The sequence below is a fragment of the Phaethon aethereus genome, assembly GCF_964289735.1.
Source record: "Phaethon aethereus genome assembly, chromosome: 21".
Classification (NCBI taxonomy): domain Eukaryota; kingdom Metazoa; phylum Chordata; class Aves; order Phaethontiformes; family Phaethontidae; genus Phaethon; species Phaethon aethereus.
Window position 1 is genome coordinate 7,261,029 of NC_138597.1, and position 19,885 is coordinate 7,280,913.

Below are 19,885 nucleotides of genomic sequence, written 5' to 3' on the forward strand. Positions count from 1 at the left end.
TACATCATTTCATACACAAAGAATTGACTCAATACCCAAGTGTAGGATAGGTCTCTTTTGAAAACAGAGATTCCTGGTTGTTGAGACTCATAGGATAGTGTTAGGATATATAAACTGCCCTTTCAAGTGGACAAAACCAAAACAGATTAAAAAAATCAGTGTGGTGAAAAGAGGGAGGGGGGGCAGGAGGGACCAAGGATTGCATTTGTTATCCAAAAAAGGTGAAAGGATTCTTTAAACAAGCATTCATTACCTTTTACAGCATGTGCTTGGTTACCTTACTGCTTAACATTATCCTATATATGCCAAGTTTTGTGCAACAATTATCAGTGATACTAGAAAATAAAATAAAAAAAATTAGGGACTAAATTTACAGCGTTAACAACCCCCAGATGTTCTGGGCTAGGACTCCCTTGTTTTGCTCAATTAAATACATAAAGAAATGTATTTAAAAAGGAAACCTGAAAAAAATCCTGCTACAAACATGACTTTAAAATTTGCAAGTGTGTGAGATAAAGTCCTTAACTTCAACTTGGAAACTACAGTGAAAGCTAACTGTTTCACAATTATGCTCAAGTTTATTTTCTGGTCATGCTTTTATGATAGTGTTTCATTTTTAAATTCTCAAGAAAAAAAAAATGGTCCCAAAAGGAATGCACAATTTCATTTTGCTTACAACACAGAAATTCTTCTTGGAAAGGTAATTGTGCTCTTCATTTCAGCAACAGGAGACGGAAAAGATCTTGCCCTTTGAAGTTGGGGAGGATGGGGGTCCAAGTTAGTATGGTTGGATTGGATATGCTATCATTTTTAATTTTCAACCGTTGGAAACTTCTTCCAGTCATGGAGTCCGCCGCTCTTCTGACACACAGAAAGATTTATTAAGAGTTGCACTTTGATAAACTGTCATCAAGTTTCAAGCTTTGCTCTCGCTACCCACTGACGCATTTAGCCATTATCTCACCATTTTCAAGAACGCCATTTATTTACCAACCCAGATGCAAAAGACTACACAGTCTTCCCTACCAGAAAATAAAATACGCCAAAAATAGTTCGTCACAAAAATGTCATTGCATACATTAAACAAATAGTCTTCTTAAAAAACCAAAACTGATCTTTTTCTCAGTGACCTTCCTAATGTGAACTATAAGCTTGCAGCATCAGTAAAACAGCACTGTTAGGACCTGGAAAAAAACATTCTGAATACCAAACAATGACAGCCTTAATTAAGTGGATACCTACCTACTTCAGTTCCAGATCTTGAGGAAGCTGTCCCATGATCCTGTTGCCACTGCCATACCATCATCAGTCACACCTAAGCAACTGACACGGTTATCATGACCAGCAAGGACACCTATAATAAGAACATGCAAAAAACATATTACATTACTATGACGACTTCATACTTCAGTTCGCGTAACACTGAGGCAAACGTTCGGATTAGTTAACTTATACACTCAAAAACCCTGAACAAACATGGTTGGAATTTTTAAATGCTTTTTGTTTTATAGGCACAAACTTAGACATAACTGGGTGGGTGCACAAGGTGGTAATTCAGTAAATGCATTACTCCAAAATTTTCCTTGTATACTCCCCACGTTATGACCTTTACTAGTTACTCCTGAGTTGTGAAATCAAAGCCCCAAAAATTCTGCTGACAATGTCATAGCAATAAATATAGTATAACCATGCTCTTAGTATTTCCTCTCCATTGTGATAAAGATCAGTTAGATTTTACAAAATTTTTTGATGTGTAAAATCAGAAGTTAAGCTGAATTTAGTTATGAACACTAAAGCATTTTTCATCTAATTTTATCTTACTACATTTACAAGCACTTATAAGACAAACTCCTACACACAATCTATTTGTCAATATGGAGACCTGCTACAATTCATTCTAGTACCATAAGAAAAAAAAAGAACTGAGACACTAAAAAGAAGCTAACATTTTCCTCCATCCCCTTTAATTTAACAGTTTCAAGGGGGTAAAAAGAAAACCTGATTATGTTCAAGCTCTTTCCAGTCCACAGCATTGAGCTAAGATATTATTGATAGACTTAAAATTAATTTTTCTACATCAATATAGCTGCTCATAGGACTCTCTTCATTTATATTTTGGGCTTTTCCGCTCCATTTACTATTCTTCAATACAGAACATGAATTAGTCAGTTTTAGTTCTCAGACAAACTAATACGTTTAAAGTAGTATTTGTAACTGTTACATGAGTGTAAAAATTACTACTTCATACACAAGGATTCTTGATGTTTGAAGAAGTAACATTTCAGATATACTTTTATAAAAGCAGTAATGCTGTGTAACACCATTAATCTCCAGATCCTGTTAAATCCATACTTTAAGGTGCCTAAGCCTTAGCACAGAACTATGCACTTCTGCAGCAGAAGCCAAATTGCAAGTGTTGAAGTAGATGGTACAATCTTCAGAAATTCAGTGTGATACAGAAGCCAGCTGCCAGAGCTAACAGAAGTACCTAGGAGTTACCTAGAATTTACTGCGGAAATAGCAATAATATACCAAAATTCAGTCTACCATCAACATTTCTAAGTGCTGCAATGTGGTAAAACAAAGAGAGCGCCAAGAAGTCTTATACAGTTTGAACTGAATACATAACCACAAAAGGTGTTTAATATAGAATCAGGTATGACAGCAGTGTCAATGCTGCTGAGCAATCTTAAGTCTTTGAGCATTTCAATAAGCGGAATACTTGACAAAGTAATTTAAACAAAGTTTAAATCAGTTCTAAAACTTGTCAATAAAAAAAAAGTTACACTTCATGAGTACATGGACCATAAACCCAGATCAGTATAAAGAACTGTTTCTTATTTCTACAGGTAACAAAGATCACAACCTCCTTCTATTCTTTTTTTTAATGATAGTCTTTCAAAGGAAAAATACAGGAAAACCCACATAATTGTTTTTGCAGCACTTAAATACAGCCAACTGTAAACTAACCTAGACATTAATCAAGAGAAATTTCTCAGTTCATCTTCCTACAGGCTTATATACGTATTTATGGTCTCAATAATCAAATACAAGAATCTTGAGTTGTAAATCTCAACATACAGACAAGCCTGATTCATAAAATGCATTTCAGTACTGAAATAATTGCATTTGGCACCATTAACTCGCAAATAGAACCAAATACTATTTTACAATATACGAACCAAGTGTCCACAGTTTCAACTTCTCAGCATTGATAAAAACTGTCATGAATTTTGTAAGAAACAAAGAATAAAATATGAGTGGTAAAAGAAAGTTGCTAGAGACAGAAATTAACAAATCCAATAGAAACTATTTTGGTATAGTCCAGGATTATATGTTTGTGTGTATTTTTTTTCTACCTGCAGTATATCCTCCCCTCACAGCAGTGAGTCAAGTTGCACCAAATAGTGTACTTGCAACTAATCCTTTCAACTGCGTATGGTAGAATATTCTGCTTGGCTGGTGTTTTTTGTTTTCTTTAAAAACCCACCTAGGATGATTTTAAAAGCCTAGACCACTTCATTTGGTAACAGAGTAGGTCCTTGTTCTCCTCCCCTGTTCTGATGAGGATAACAAAACATTTGCAGCCTAATTTATTAGAAAAAAGGAGAAAAGGTATAAAAGTTTTCATTTTAAAGAACTGGAGTTAAATTATCTTAATCTTTGGAAGATAAATTACATACTAATTTCCTCAAACGATAATCTCCACAGTGTTCGTTGTTTTGCTGGTTGTCTCTACAGCTACTGCTACAAATATCAGGAAAAAAATATTTTATATAAATAGCAACATTTATGATGAATTGCTTTGAACAGTTCACAGAAACAATGCCATAAAGTCTACAAAAGATAGCTCTCCACCCCTAAAACCTTGTTTTTAATAGCAATCTTCCTGTTCTCAAGTATCCACTGTTCACTTCTATCCCTTAGCAGTATTCTAATGTATTTGCTAACCTCCTTAAGCTACTTTCATCATTGGTCATTCTAAAACAGGTTATCACAGAGTTTTAAAATTGAGACAGGGAATGCTAACCAGTCTGGGCACGTGACTCAACTGACACATTCAGTATGTCACACTGTGTTTAAAATTTTTAAAACCAAGAACATTTACCTGCTCTATCAGCTTTCAGTGTGTCCCACACATTGCAGTTGAAGTCATCATAACCAGCTAGGAGGAGACGTCCACTCTTGGAAAATGCTACAGAGGTGATGCCACAGATGATATTATCGTGTGAATAAACCATAAGTTCCTGATCAGCCCGAAGATCAAAAAGCCTGCACGTAGCATCATCTGAGCCTGTGGCAAATGCATTGCCATTTGGGAAGAACTTCAAGGTGGGGAAGGGGAGGAAAAAAAACACATTAATTTCAGACTTGATTCCTCTGTCTCATTGAATATATATCATTTTGTACAGACCAAGTGGAAAAAGAAAGCAGCAAAGAAGAGTATACACCTCTCTGCTATTGGGATATAGGCAAAAACAGTGAAGTAATTGAGACCATGTAAAGAAACACTATTTTAACAGCCACTGTTTCCATTTACCACAATGGATCTGAAGTTGTACAAATCTCAGGTACTTTCTCCAGCTACAAAAACTATTAATTAAAGAAAATATCCATAATACTACATCGTACAGTACATGTTTAAGAGCTAAGACCAGAGAAATATAAAAATGTACATTTAAATCCCTCTGTTGAAGTTGATACATACACAGATGGCATTGATGTCCGACTCATGGCCAGTGAAGGTTTGCCGACACATTCCTTCTCTAACATCCCACAGTTTGGCAGAGGCATCACAGGCACCAGAAACAAAACACCGGGCATCAGGAGCAAGAGACAAACTCATGACATCTCCAGTGTGCCCAGTAAATGTAGTTGTCTGCTGACCAGTTTCTATGTCCCAGAGAGCGCTTGAAAGAACAGTTAAAAAGGCAAAAAATCAAGATATTTGTGCTCCATTAGAAGATCTAGACAGCAATTCTTGTCTAAACCTGTTCATTTATATCACTGCTAAAAAGTAAAACTCCATGAGGTATTAACAAAAAATATACTGAGTGTAGAAAAAAATAAACATTCTTTGTTGAAATCTTTGGCTATGTTACAGGATAATTGTGCATAGATTTTAAAAGCCATCTCAATTTTTAAATATTGGGGGTTTTAAGTTGAAAAACAGTGCAAGAAACTAAGGACTAACACTCATGGCTGTTTATACACAAAGCTCTTGTGACATGTCAATGACTATTGTCTAGTACTACAAGCTTGATTTAAAGCAGCAGTGCTAAAGCTACAGCAAAAGCTGAGTCAGCATTTCTCATTTTTATAAACTCACTGAGGATGTGTAACTTTGTAAATTATGTCTGTCATCTTAAAGCTGCACCACTTTCCCAAGACAGCAAAATCACTGCTACACTGATAATCAGAGTATAAGAGGATGAAAGAACACTATCACCTCCTCAACAACAGGTCTAAACTTTTAAGGAACATTAAGGATTTTTAATTTCTGTAATTTCTCAGTAAACCAGACCCATCAGTAGCAGATGACAAATAACAGATGACTGTACTTTGATACTGTGCTTCAAAACTTGGCTGAACTGAAGTGATGTCAAGGACAACCTGTTACTCAGACAACTGTAGAGTTACTACAGTAAGTCCTGAAGCAGCTGTATTCTCTTATAAAGAGCATAATTTTTAACAAATCCTGTTTGGTTTTGTTTTGTTGTGTTTTTTTTTGTTTTAAAAAACCACCAACACATATTTAGAAACATTTTTGTATAAAACCAAACATACAAATTCAATAGCTACACAGAATCAGTGGACTAATAGATGGGCAATCAAAGAGACTGATGCTGTGTAGGAGAGGTATTCATTAGTCAACCTTTGCTGTAAGAACTGCTGCTTGGGACAGCTGTAATGCTTTTAAGAATTAGATATAATAGAAAAATCTATGAAAAAAGATTGAGGTCTTTTTCATTCAGAAGCTGGTATTTAGTAAGACATACACCTACATTCTCCTCAAAAAAAACATCTATTGTCACTGTAGAATATTTTCTAAGAGCTCTTCTGAACAACATCATAAACTAAATTCTGTATTAGAAAAGTCCAAATATGGTTTTTAAAGTAATAAATACTGAATACTAAACAAGTTTGAGAAAAGTCATTAGTCTAATATACTTATTTCTGAAAGCCAAATAGTTATAAAATGTGACATACGAACAATAATTAATCTCATTTAGTGACTATCAGGTTTACAAAGAATAAAGTTTCCTTCAGTAATGGAGTATAGCTGTGAAAAGTCATTACTAACAATCACGTCTAAATTTTACTGCTTACCAAGTGGTGTCACCAGAGCTGGTAACGATTTGATTATCGTCCAAGAAACGACAGCATGACAAGTATCCTGAAAACAAAATAAAAAGTTGATGAATAAGACCAGAGATTACTCTTTACATTGCATACTGGCTTGCTTCTATGTTGCTTCCTCCTCTCCTGAAGGTACAGCAAGAACTACCATATAAGCCTAAAATACAACGCAGACAATTTTTCTATAGGAACCTCCAATGTTTTGGACAAAATGTAGTTTGGCTCTTTACAGACCATGCCCAGTTCAACCACTACACTAGCACAGTGAAACGCTGGTATCACAGCAGGTCGACCTAAACAAAGATGTCTAACACAGAAGAAAATCAACTTCATCAGCTTAACCAAAGAGGGTAGACACTGTTTTGGAAATACTTTGCCAATTTTTCTTTTGGTAGAGAATGGGGAGAGGAGGAGGAAGAGAAAGAAGGAGTACTGAGGTAAAAGTGTGGAATCCATTGGCCAAGCTGGAGAGAAGTATAGGTAACCCTGCACTGTACACACTGAACTTTCTATGTGAATCTGTATGTCACTGCACCCAGGAGCAACAAATGCTTATGGCTTCAACTGTATCATACAACTATTGAGAAAAAATAAACTACGTTCTTGATCAGTACAAAGAAAAGAACTTACGCATTGGATGTTTCCTAACATTGGCAAAGAATTTCATCTAAATGCTCTGAAGCATCTTTGTACGGAAGTACCACATGCCAAGCTATCAATGTAACCACCCCAATTACAAAAATTAGTCTATCCTGCCAGCAACTTCTATTTCACAAAGCACAAACATCTTCTGAAAATCCAAACTATAGCAAAATACGAAAACCTGTAGACATCAACTTCCAGCTATAGGCTTTGTTCAATTCTGCAACAGAAAGCAGCTCATTGAAACTGTTCCTTCACAAAGATTCTACACGAACTGGTCAGGTCTCAGATGTACTCCTTTGATGTCCCTTGCATTACAGCAAAATTCTGCCTCTCCTGTTATGTAAAAATCAATGTTTTCCCAGCTATACAGTTTATAACCATAAAGGCCATTAAGCAGCTAGAACACCATAGAAATAATGCTCTGTTTATTGCTAAAATATTTTTCAGTATTTCAATACACACACAGGGCCACATACTGAAAACCTGTGTCCTGAAGGGTGGGCAGGAGGTGGGGGAAGAAGAGAAGTCTACCTTGTTAGAAATCACTTTACTGGTCTCAACACAACCACTATCCGAAGGTCAAATCACACTGCATTCTCACATCCTTAACTACACCCAGAGGGAACACAATTCCTCTAAACTACATAAATCATGCTTTGTAAGACAAACAGCTGAAAGAAAATTAAATAGCATTATGAGTACTTTAATTCCTATTTAACATTTTCTGTATAAAAACTTATTGATATATAACTATTTATTTCAGAGTAATCTTATTTTCCATCAATGAACAGTCTTTATACCATTTTCTTTACTCTGTATAGTTAGAGGCTTGATCAGGGAGAAAACCAGCAATACACAGAGCCCACCTGATATTTTCTCTAAAGAACTGTTAGAGGCTTTCTCTGGAGCCAAGCTGACAGCCTCTAGAGTAATCTACCTTTGTTTTGCTGTGTTTTGAATTACAGTCTTTGCTGAAACAAAGAGACCATAAAGACAACATGCAGCTTCAGAGCTGCAGCTTTAGGAGAAATGCCTAATTACAGTCCATGCCCTTTCTCAGATTGTTGGAGATATTACCGATGCCGCAAGAATGCGTAAGACTACTGATGTGGGTGACAGGCTCAGTAGTATGCTAGTACTTTACAAGATACCAGAGTGCCTACTAAGTATCTAGTGTTTTAATTTTCAATGGAGTTCAAGAAACCACACATCCAGCTTTCCTCTGAAAAATTTAAAATCTCATTCACAAAAAAATAAAAATACAGTCTGCTCATTATCAGACAAGATACAAAAGCAGTCACATTTTCTAGGTTACTACTGCTTAGAAAGGCGCTCGTATCCTTTAACTATACATTCTTTAGGAAGCGAGAGTACGTTCAGCCACTGAATCTGCTTTTAAAGGTACTTCGTGACACTGGGTCTCTTGGTTTCTTCAGAAAGAACAATTTTCAACTCACCCCCAACACTTAAAATACTAGCTTTTAAGCACCATGAGGGACCTTCTTGCTTCTCTCAATTCTTAAAACCTCTGTTTCTACAATCCTTCTTACCCAATGAGACAAATTTTACTTCATCTGTCACTAAGAGAACTTTGCAGCTACAGTTTACACCCTAATTCACCAGGCAAAGCCTACAAGTCTAACCATCTCCTCTCATCAATCAGAAGACAGTCTACCTTAGAAACAGAAACTGAAGGCAAAAATAAGCTACTGCATTTCAGGGAGAAAGGAGAGATGGAGAAACAGAAGAGGAAGCAATAAGAACTCAAAACTCTGCAACTAAAGAATAGCTCCATCAGAAGGCAGCTGTCTTATGAAAAGTTAAAACACATTCTCGTTACGCTACTTTTGTTCAAAGAGTACTATCCTTTAAAAAAGTTTTTAAAAAGGAGGGAGAAAAAGCCATTTAAAAACAGGTAACAGATCGTTCAGAACAGGCACTCACCTGTGTGACCAGCTAGTTCACGGCTGACACGTACATTCCCTTCACGAGTTTTCAAGTTATAAATGGAACAGATGTTATCAAGACCACCACAAGCCACATAATTTCCAGAAGGAGCATATGCACAAGTCATGACCCAAGATGAACGCAGGGGAATAGCATGCACCTGAAACCAATACATTAGTGTATTTCATCTGCAAAACAACTGATTCAATAATTTACCATCAGCATTACCTGTTATCTCAAGACATGCATCACCTTTTTGTCAAAAGGACAAGAAGAAAACAGCAAAAAGTCTTTGTCTGTTTGAGTATGAAACTACTTTGAGGGTAACTTGCATATATAGCTCATCAGACCAAGTAATGGCATAATGAAGACCTCAGATTTGCCTGAGTCTAGTTTAATCAGCAAGTTTGGTAAAAACTAAAATATGTGCTCTGATTACTATTGGTTTATTATAGGTTCAGGAAAATATTGACTTCCAAGTACAGTCAGCAAAACTGCCAATTCCAGGCTTAGATGCTATGCTATGAATGAACAAGTAAGGAAATCGCTACTTTCACTGCCATTTAAATCCTTCTTTGGAAACCCACTGCAAGCAATTGAACTTCATATTTAAATAACTACCCCATGTTTCCTTGTCATTCTGTGCTCAAGGAACTTTATTTAAAAAAATTATTGAAGCTAAACCAGTTCTGTCTTGTTAACTCATTGCATTCATCCTTCAAATTTGTTCATGCCATCTTTTAAGAAAGGGATCATATCCTTATACATATTGTGACATTTCATGCGATATTATCAATCTTCCTGTATTTCTTAGGTAAACAGTAAAGATTACTGTCCGTTCCTCTTCTGCTACAGCAATGAATGAACCTGCAGCAATCAGCAGTTAAAAAACCCAATACCCTGCACTAAAAGCACAACAAGCTCATTGTCTTCTACCAAACATCTTTTTCTTTTTTTTTTACTTCTTTTGGGGCAAGGTGGTGGTGGTTGGATTTTTTCTTGTTGGTGTTGTTTTATGGGTTGGTTTTTTTTTAACCCAATTGCTATTTCAGTGAATCAACACTGCTAAGAGGCATGGGGGGAGTGAATCCATTAGTTTCACAACTGCAATTCACCAATAACCCCAGCTTTAGGAGCTGCTGCTGCAGTTGTTTGTTTCTGCTTCTCTCTCCTCTGTAGCATGCCCTTTGCCCAAGTGCATTAGCAAAATTGTTTTTAAGGCAATGATGAGCTAAGACAGGAAAATGTATCTAAAATCAAGTCAGTTCCATGCTCCTGTGCACAACAGACTTAAGCAGCTCTGTCAACCTAACTCAAAGGGACAACATGTGACTTGTTGCTAGCCCTGATAACAGTAACCATAACCAGTAAATACTAATCACCGTCATATGAAGGTGAAAGTAATCCTGAACTGCATCATGTGATTGCAGCCAGAAAGTGATGACCCATTATATATGTCAGGTCTTTAAATACTTAACTGCCGACAACAAATTACCATGGGAATGCTTAAATCTCTGACCACTCTGGTGCAACATGCTGATTAGTTCTTGCTCTTTGCTGACCAATTTCTCTGCAGCATCAAAAGAAATGAAAACATTCTCTAGAATTAAGTATTTCATTGTTTTCCATTTGTGGTGCACATTTCCATATACAATGCACTTAAGGCACTGCTATATTCTTTAAATGCACATTTTATTGTTTTGGAGAATTCAAAATTTGATCTTGGGACTATGACAGTAATGCAGCCAAAATCATGATAGGTAACATTTCCTTCCTTTGTATTTACAATTGAATTACACAGCAACGTATCAGTTAGTCTTACCTTGTTTGTAGTATAGCTGTCCCAAATAATAAGTTTGCCATCCTGGGAGGCACTAACTAGAAGCCTAGAGAAGAAACAGGAGGTAAACACAATCATTGCAAGAAGACAAGAAGGAACATCTTTGTGATGATCCATCTTTGTGACGGCATTTTTCTCCACTATCAAAGCCAAGGTACTTGAAACCATTTAAATACAGTGCAGCATTACCCAATTCAGTTATTAGCACCATAAAAATAATTTTGCAAGTACTCAATTTCAATGCTAAATATTACGGAAATGTGTGATGGAACACCTATATGTTAACACATTCTGACTTCAGAAAAAAAAAACCCCTGCAGCCAACATCTCAATCTTGAAAAAGGAGGGAAAAATATTGCATGGAATCAGTGCTTCTCTGTTCCACACACAGGCTTCATTGAGTTTGGGAATCTCTACTATCAACGTGTTTTCCTTTTCCCTTTCACAAATTTAAATTCCAAGACAACCAAAAACCCTGATTGAATGTCAGCACTGAAATACAATGGAAATGAAAATGAAACACAGCAGAGACATTATTAATGGAAGGGGTAGCATTATGAAGATTTTTTTAATTCTAAATCAACACTACCTCAACCCCCCACCCAGCAATCATGTTTGAAACATGATGCACCTAATTCATTGTTCAGAGCTCTCTTACCTGTTTTTAATATGTTTAAAGATAGATCAAGTATACTGACATGAAAAATCTGTATAGTTTCCACATTTTCCAAGACATTTTGGATAAAATACTCCAATATGGTATTCAAATTTGTTCTGTGCATCTTCTGACAATTTCCAAGCTAAACAATACAGTGCAATCATTGAAGTACTCCAGTCTCTTTGCATCTTTGCTTTTTTTTTTTTTTTTGCTCTAGGTTAGAGAGCTGTCTTGAAACACTTTTGCCCAACAAGAACTTGAACCCCAATCTTTTAAATAAGCTGTATGCCCAAGAGATGCCTGAAGCAATGAATTCTACATACCTGTGAGATATTAGCTTCTTTCACAGGCATAGAAAAGCAAGGTGCAAAACACTAAAGATTAACTCAAAGTAACAATTGTGTTCTTTTTTAAGTACTAAGCAATTCAGGAACTAAAAGTGTAACACATCATGAATTATCTTTCATCTTCATGATGCATACTATCATCTTTGTTAAGCACTTGGCCATTTCGCTTTAGCGTATTTACTGTATGCATACGCACAGGAATTCATGCAGTTCTTTCATAAGGCAAAGCTTGTTCACACAAATTTGGCAAGAAGGTAACTTTAACATCAAGCTTCCTTTGAAAATCTCTAGAAAGAGGCTAGCTGTAACTTACAAACTCCTTAGTCGTAACTTAAAAATTCCTAAGTGGAATTATTTTTTAATCTGTTCCTGTAAGGAAGCAACAACATACTCTTAACTGAAGTTTTAAAATTTGCTGCCATTAGCGTGCCTTAAAATTCTTGTAAAGAAAAGAGAATGAAAGTAGCTGCCACTAGTATAATTTTGTTTCTCTCTAACCTAACATCAGGAGCTAACAGGAAGCATTTAGGGAAAAAAGACAACTGATAATGAAATCTACTCTATCTCCACAGTTCCTCAGCATTCATGTGGTACCACAACTATGTTTTTCAGGCATGTAGACAAAGACTGGTATTTTGGCACCAAATTTAGATTTGAATGACAACAACGTGGACTTTAGGAGGGAAAAAAGTGATATTAAGCGTTTCTGAATTCTCTTGGTTGTCCAAGTTCACCTGGAATTAGTGGTTCCTAGTGCTAGGGGAAAAAAAAAAAAAAAAAGTCCCATGCACTCAGCTTTCCAAAGAACAGTGAAGCCACATGATCCAGTTTTGTATCACTAGCACCCACCTGGAATCAGTCCCCCAGTGCATTGCATAAATTTTAGCCAGGTGTCCTCGGAGTGTTCTTCTAGTGCGCATTTGAATTCTTCCCACTGGGTCAATATTGGCTGTGATCTGAAATAGGCATGGTGTCATACACTGAATTTTTCACTTCATAGTTCCAAAAGTAACACATCATACACAATTACATTTAAATAAGCATTCCGGTGCAGACAAAAGCCCCACATTTTGAATACTGACTGAGTTGTTAAAAACTGCCTAATCAAAAGCTACATCATTTTATGCAGTACGTCTTTTTCAAATGAAGAAAGCAGCCTCTATCACATTTATAAAGACTCTCAGAAATTACTTTGTTTACGTCACATCTTCTTAGACTTACAGGATTTCAGACCTTTGAACTGGGTTTTCTACTCCTGTATAGACAAATGTGGTAGTCTAACTTTTTTTTTCCAGAAGGGTGAGTGCGGGGACATCTATCAGGCTTTAAAGATGTCTCCATTTTTAAAGGAGGAATTAATAAGTCTCAGATCCAAATGGCTTTCCCTTCCAAGTATAGGATGATTAAATTCATAGTATTCCTGATTTATTTAACTTCTTGAAGATAAAAGTAGTCTCTGGAAATAAGTGAATAGCAAAGTAAGGAAGTAATCAGTTTAGCTGTCCTTACACTGTCACATTTAATACAAGTAAGTCCTCTCCAGACCAGAGAGGTGCCAGTTAAAAAAAACAACCAAACAAATCAGTACATTTCCAGTACTGTAAGTAGTACACATCACAACAAATCCAAGAGTTTGTAAGTTTATTTTATGAATAATATCTTCATACTTCTCATGTCTCCATGGTACAAAATTCTTCAGCAAGTGCATTTCAGCAAAGATCTCTGCTTCTTTTCAAAGGCTATCAACACAGCTTAGGACTCAGATGAACAGATAAGAATGTTTCCCTGACACATAACTCTTTTCATGGTGGATCTCTCTCATATTAACTAATACTGAAGTTTTTTTTTCCTTTTCCATACTTTCACCCTGGAAAATACTCAACGTTGTGCTTCACATACAATGAGATCACAAGATATGCACACTCAAATAAGTATTGGTATTACCTTTTTTACTTGATGTTAGCAACATTTTAAATTAATAAACTGACATCAATCACTTCTGTACCAACCAGCTCAAATCAGACACACAGGATTAACAGTCAACGTTCAAGAAAACGGACTGAAGTAGGTTACAAAAGTAAGCTGATTCATGATCTAGCTAGGAAAAAAAAAAAGAAAAGCTTGCCACCTCTTCCAATGCCATAACAATCTGTTTCAGTCTAAATTCCTAGCAAATTTTTAGAAAACACCCACCATATGTCCATGAGATGTGCTATGGAGTACAGATTTCCCTTTCCCCAAGTTAACATTGACTGAAGTCAAGACAATAGGATCTGCTGTTCAGAAGCAGCTCAGACAGTGCAGCATCGTGTGGAAATGCATAAGTAGGTTAACCTCAGCAGGACTTATGGTTCTGAATATCACTGTAATGCAACTGTACTACTACCATATCCATAGCAGAACATTGGGGCTCCCCTGCATTATTTTCCACTGAGCAGTAGAGATGTGCTGAGTCACTACTTAAAGAAACTACTGCTCAAGGCTACCACTCATAACCAGGACAAATGTAAACAATGTACTTATTTCTCAAAGAAAGAACCTAAAGGCAAATTTTAAAAAATTGATTACGGAAGCAAAAGAGATTCACTTGCACTTACCTTCTTACACCACATTTTCTTTTTGTAAAGGAGTCAAAATTTTCATAATTTATGTATTCATGTTAAACTCTTAGATGCTTACCTGAGCCAGGGTGGCATCTGCACATGCTTTCCTAGCATCCTGCAACAGAAGAAAATTAGAGAAATCAGAAGTTCTGTACACTTCTTTATATATCTATTTTGTCAAGTTGACCAAGCACCCTCAAAAAACAAGGTTCAGAAAGCATTTCTGTTTGTCATCCAGAAAGGCCCATCCTAACTGCAGGATGAACATATGCCGTCTGCTGTCAAAACACATTGAGCATATTGAGCATTTAACTTCAAAATTTTCTTACTCTTTTGAGAGAAAGGTAACATGATTTTCACCACGAAGACAGTCAAGCAATGGAACTGCTTGTCCAGACAGGCTGTGCAATCTACATCCTTGGAGGTTTTCAAGAACTAACTGGACAAAGCCCTGAATAATCTTATAGTTGACCTTATTTTAAGCAGGAGGTTGCTTGACATTGGTTATTGTCCGGCTCAGAAAAACTTCAGTAAACGTTCATTTTGATCTAATCCATTTTGTGCATTATTTGTGTAACTATTATTTTCTAAGCATTATTAAAGACCAAAAAGTAATTTCCTAAAGCAGTTACATGTGCTTGCCCTTTCTAAATATCCACAACATTAACACTGACATTATGAAAATATTTAACTTAATGCATCATATCTGTTAATCTCTGTTTTCCTCAAGACGCACAACCAACCATTCCTCTGTACTGTGGCTTCAATACCCACTGATAAAATACATACTCTGATTTGGTTTTTCAGTTGCTCAGCCTCCTGGCGTAACTGGTCAAGCTCACTCATTTTCCTGTGCTAAAGGTGTGCTTCACTGCCACCTCCGAAACAACCAGAAATCTGAAAGACAGGTGATAATAATGGGAATTAGTAGATGTCATAGCTTGAAATTAGTAGAGTAGACAAGTCCTTTCAATCATCTCAAACAACACTTAAAAAAAGGCAGACTGGTTTATAAGTACTGGAATATAGATGAAAAATATGCCTCTGAAATCTCTTCAGAATAAGGTGTTACCACACAAACGTGCTCAGCTTTTTTCCCAGCAACAGCAAATAAAATATAATTGGGACATTCCTTTCCTTCAGGCCTTCTTTTTTTTTTTTTTTTTCATTTTTTTCATTACTGTTTTTCTGATTCAGTTTTGTATAAACTCAAATTTCCCTGAGAGTGAACCAGTAGATAACACTAAAATTAGACATGAAAGTTAGAACTTCTCTGTAAGTCTTAAGAATAGAGTAAGAAATCCTCCTATCAAGGAGTAAACACCTTAAGTACTTAAGAGACTGACACAAGCACTTGCAAGATGCTGTAAAACAACCTATTATGAACACTATCTGTAACACAGCAGTTATGAGAAATGTTGTTCTGATATCTGGATAAAAGGAGATCGCTCACAAATGCTGTTCAGGTTTTTACTTGTTAATTGCTAAAATGCCTCCTTGAAACTTCCAGAGTAGATTCTAACATTAACATGTTGTCAGAATAAAATTAGTATTTTTTCAATGTTAGGTTGAGCGGAAGAGTTTGAGAAACCACTGCCAACAGACATTTTCCCCCTTCAAGACTCTATTTTCCTAGCATCAATAAGCATCAAATTACTAACATATATCCCTCTGTCTGCTGTACTCTGTAGCCAGTGAGATAGAGGCTCAATAAAACATGACCATCACTGAACACCCTCAACTTATTGCCCACAGAGTTCCTTAACTATTGGACTGTTTTCCACTATAATAAGCATATAGACATTTTCCATTAAGCCTACAAGTTATCTTTAAAAGTCACTGTTCCAGAAAGATATTGTTGGCATTTTCACTAGCATTCCATACCTAAAACTCAACTGTTATTAAACTTATTGTTTTAAAATCACTGCAGTTTTATACCAATATAAGATACTGAAGAAACATGCTGATGAATTTATCTTTTATTACAGAACAAGATAATTGGTTCCATTTTCAAATGCTACATAGAGCACCTGAAGTTTATGAATAAATACTGGTAGTGTGTTTCTAGAACATGGCCAGAATTTCTTATTGGCCAGAATTGACCCTCTACTATTAAACAAAGCAAATGCTTTGCTAGCAGCTTTACATATTATTCTGTTAAGATTTAATCAGCTTATTTATCTTTGCAAGCATGTGGGTTTTGTTTTTTTCCTAAAGCCTTTCGCAAGGAGAAAGATGAGGATAACTTCCAAATTTTTATCCAGTCACAGAGGACATACTGTGAAGGCAAATTAAAGCAGTAGAGCAACATCATTGTTGAAAGAAGATAAATAAGTTTCAAAAGGGTTATTAAGACTTCAGCATTTTCTAAATATTGCTATCCCACATATCTGGACTTATCTCAGAGCTCTCTTCATAGTAGCTAGTATTCCAAACAAAAAGGAACAAATGTCAGATCTTGTCATACCATCATTTACAAATTTATACTCTTCCCTGAAACCCAAAATATTTTAGAAAATGAATTTTAGTTAGCTTCTGTCTCAAAACCTCCATCCAGACAACTTCAAAGCCCTTTCACTTTATTGTAAAAGGAGGTCTAGGTCTCTTCTTTCTCTCTTCTGGTTCCAGGGTTATCTTTAAGCCCCTTTAAAATTGCTTGCTCAGCACAGTCCAAAATCCACTTAAGACAAAACCCATCAAGAGTGTTTTATTATCCTATAACCACCTTTTCTTTTGAATGCTCTTTTGTTTCTCAAGATATTTTGTTAATTCAAGACAAAACACTCTGTGGTTGGGCCTCTCTACAGTTTTTAGCATGCAGTCATCACTGTCTACAGCCCCTGTGTAGTTCACACACATTGTGAAATAGTATGCACTACTCTTGTCATAAAGGAATTAAGAAACTCTAAAGACTGTTCTTAAGAATAAACTGCATTTTTTCAGATCTTTTAGCTTTTTGATATCCAGTTCTATTTCTGTCATTCTCTAAGTTAATATATAAGCCCATTTCCCACTAAGCAAATATCAACCTCTCCAGGTAGTGTACAAAGAATTTAGAGATAGTATCATTTCTATTTCAGAGAAAGAAATTATGATCCAAAACTTCAGCGTTCTGCTCAAGGTCACAGCAACTCAATCACAGGATTAAGATAAAGATTTAGGACATCAGAATTCCAGCTGCAGACTTACAGGTAACTACATTGAAGATTTACATGCAGCTTTATTTAAAAATATAATAGGGTGAATAATCTAATGTCAGTCAAAGCAGATACATTCTCCTTCAACATACAGTTTAAAACAGTGCCAATTTATTTCAGCCAGAATTTGTTCACTATGCAACAGAATTCTCGCGCATTTAAATGAAACAAAACTTCTTTGTATGGAACAGGAAGAGGCCTAAGGAGATGAACACTAATCCCGGGAAAAAATAGTCATATTGAAAAAGTTCACAGAAACTGAACCCTGTAATTTCACTCTGGGTTTTTTGCATACACTGAGTTTAAAACAAATCATACAAGCTTATTTCATGCTTGTGCTTAATATAGCATGCACTGAAAGGTACTACTGCAAATGACAAAGCCAGATGAAGCAGCCCACCAGTGTCCAGTGTCTTCTGCAGTAACATTGATATAGCCATGTAAGAAGCTGAAAGGACATAAATCGCATTCCCAGGTTGATGGGATATCATAGCTTAACTGGCACGTACATGTCTGTCTTCACACAAATAAAACCTCCCTTACACTTTGAAAGGCCTAGCAGAGTAACTGTATGTACACTTTTGTTACACAAGACAGGTTCTATTGCCAACTCTCACGTCAAATTCAAGACAGTACTCTACCTCAGCACTCTGTCTCCATTGTCTCCCAAGTCCCACTTTACACAGGGTAGAATAAGCCAAACTCCTTCACAATCTGTAGGAATTAACACACTAGCAGAACCCAACCTTCAGAGTCATTCCATAAATGCACTTTAACGTATCACACAGTTAGTCAGAGATGTACACACATAACCTGCCCTACCTACTCTCCAGTTAAGCTCCTAAAATGCTTTATTTGTGAACTCCATAACAGGACACTCACTAATGTTTTAAGGAAAGCTTCCTTTGAATGAACTACTTCAAAATGGTTTACCAACACTACAGAAACCTTTGCACCTACATGCAGCATACAGTCTCCATTATCACAGGCAACAAGGAGTTCAAGCAACTTAACAAGTACTATTGTTAAAGCAGCTTCTACAGATCTTGACCTTCAGTCACTTGCTAGGTAGGACTCATGTTTTAATATTCACTGCATGACAGTTAGTAACTGAATGCACTTCAAGTCTTTCCCATCTGTAATATCATGTATCCATATGATAAGTTCATATCTTGAAGTTAGATGCACTTTTAGAGTTACCAGTTAGCCCCCGTGCATTCCAAGCAACTCCAAACTCTGAACTGCATTTCTGAGAGCATCCATAGGAAATGTTTAAACCAGATTTCCACATCCCCTTTGTAGTCTTTGTTGTTTCAACATCAACAGGAAGTTCTAATTTCCTGCCAAGATGACTGAACTCACTAACATTCAGGAAACAAAAACCCTAATGAAGCCCAGGGCATTAAAATACAGGAGTTCTCTGAAGCAGACTGTAAAATATATGGGACAACCAACAACAACTAATTCGGCTATTCCTCTATTTCTTTTACACTAAGTCTTAGGCAATTAAATTTATGGCAGAAATGAGATCCATTGGGGAAAAAAGGGCTCCATCCTTTTGTGCATTTTTCAGTTATACTGTAAATCAGCAGAACTTACTAGTATCTATCATTAAAAAAAACCAACACCTTTAACGAGCAAGAACAACAGGTAAGGTCAGGAAAACGTATGGGAAAACAAAAAATTTTATCTGTTCTTACTTTTGATACATGGGAAATTTTTATACAGATTTATTCATATTACAGACACAGAAGTAACAAGCAGAGACTGTTCAATAGATGATCTATGCTCATTGCAAATTAGCACAATTGAATACAATGAAATAATATATTTTCATTTCTTGGAATGTTCTAAAGGCATTTAACCCCATTTTAAAAGAAGGCCTCTAGGAGAAACTGTAAGCTTAATGTGGGTGATGCTTCTATTTCTGGGGGTTTGAAAAAATTTACTGAATTTCTAAATCAAGCAAATCTCATGCAAAAAGTCGCTACTTAAGTTCCACACTCCTTTTTTCCAAATTATCACCATAGCTGTGAAGAAATAGGTAGCAGCCAAACTCATGCTTACCTCACTTTCTTTTGAGTATGTTACTGTGCTCTTGAAGGCAGGCTTCTCAAGAATAACACATTCACTTTGCTGAACTCACTCAAGACCTTTCCAGAGGCTGAAGTGCTTAAGTGTCTCTGCTCTAAGCCTAATTCCCCCTAATCTTGTTGACAAGTATACCTTGCAGATAATTCTCTTCTTGCTAGGGACAACAATATGCGTACTTGCAAGGTAGTTTACTG

General features: G+C 36.2%; 1 protein-coding gene across 1 annotated transcript; it reads right to left on the reverse strand.

Moving 5' to 3' along the window:
• Positions 1 to 1,247: 1,247 nt before the first annotated feature.
• GNB1 (G protein subunit beta 1) lies at positions 1,248 to 15,246 on the reverse strand (the record flags this gene model as incomplete). Its single annotated transcript, XM_082009282.1, has 9 exons — positions 1,248 to 1,354; positions 4,109 to 4,325; positions 4,709 to 4,910; positions 6,331 to 6,397; positions 8,950 to 9,112; positions 10,775 to 10,838; positions 12,647 to 12,753; positions 14,477 to 14,515; positions 15,190 to 15,246. 9 exons carry the CDS (start codon positions 15,244 to 15,246, stop codon positions 1,248 to 1,250), a joined length of 1,023 nt encoding a protein of 340 aa, XP_081865408.1.
• Positions 15,247 to 19,885: the final 4,639 nt, after the last annotated feature.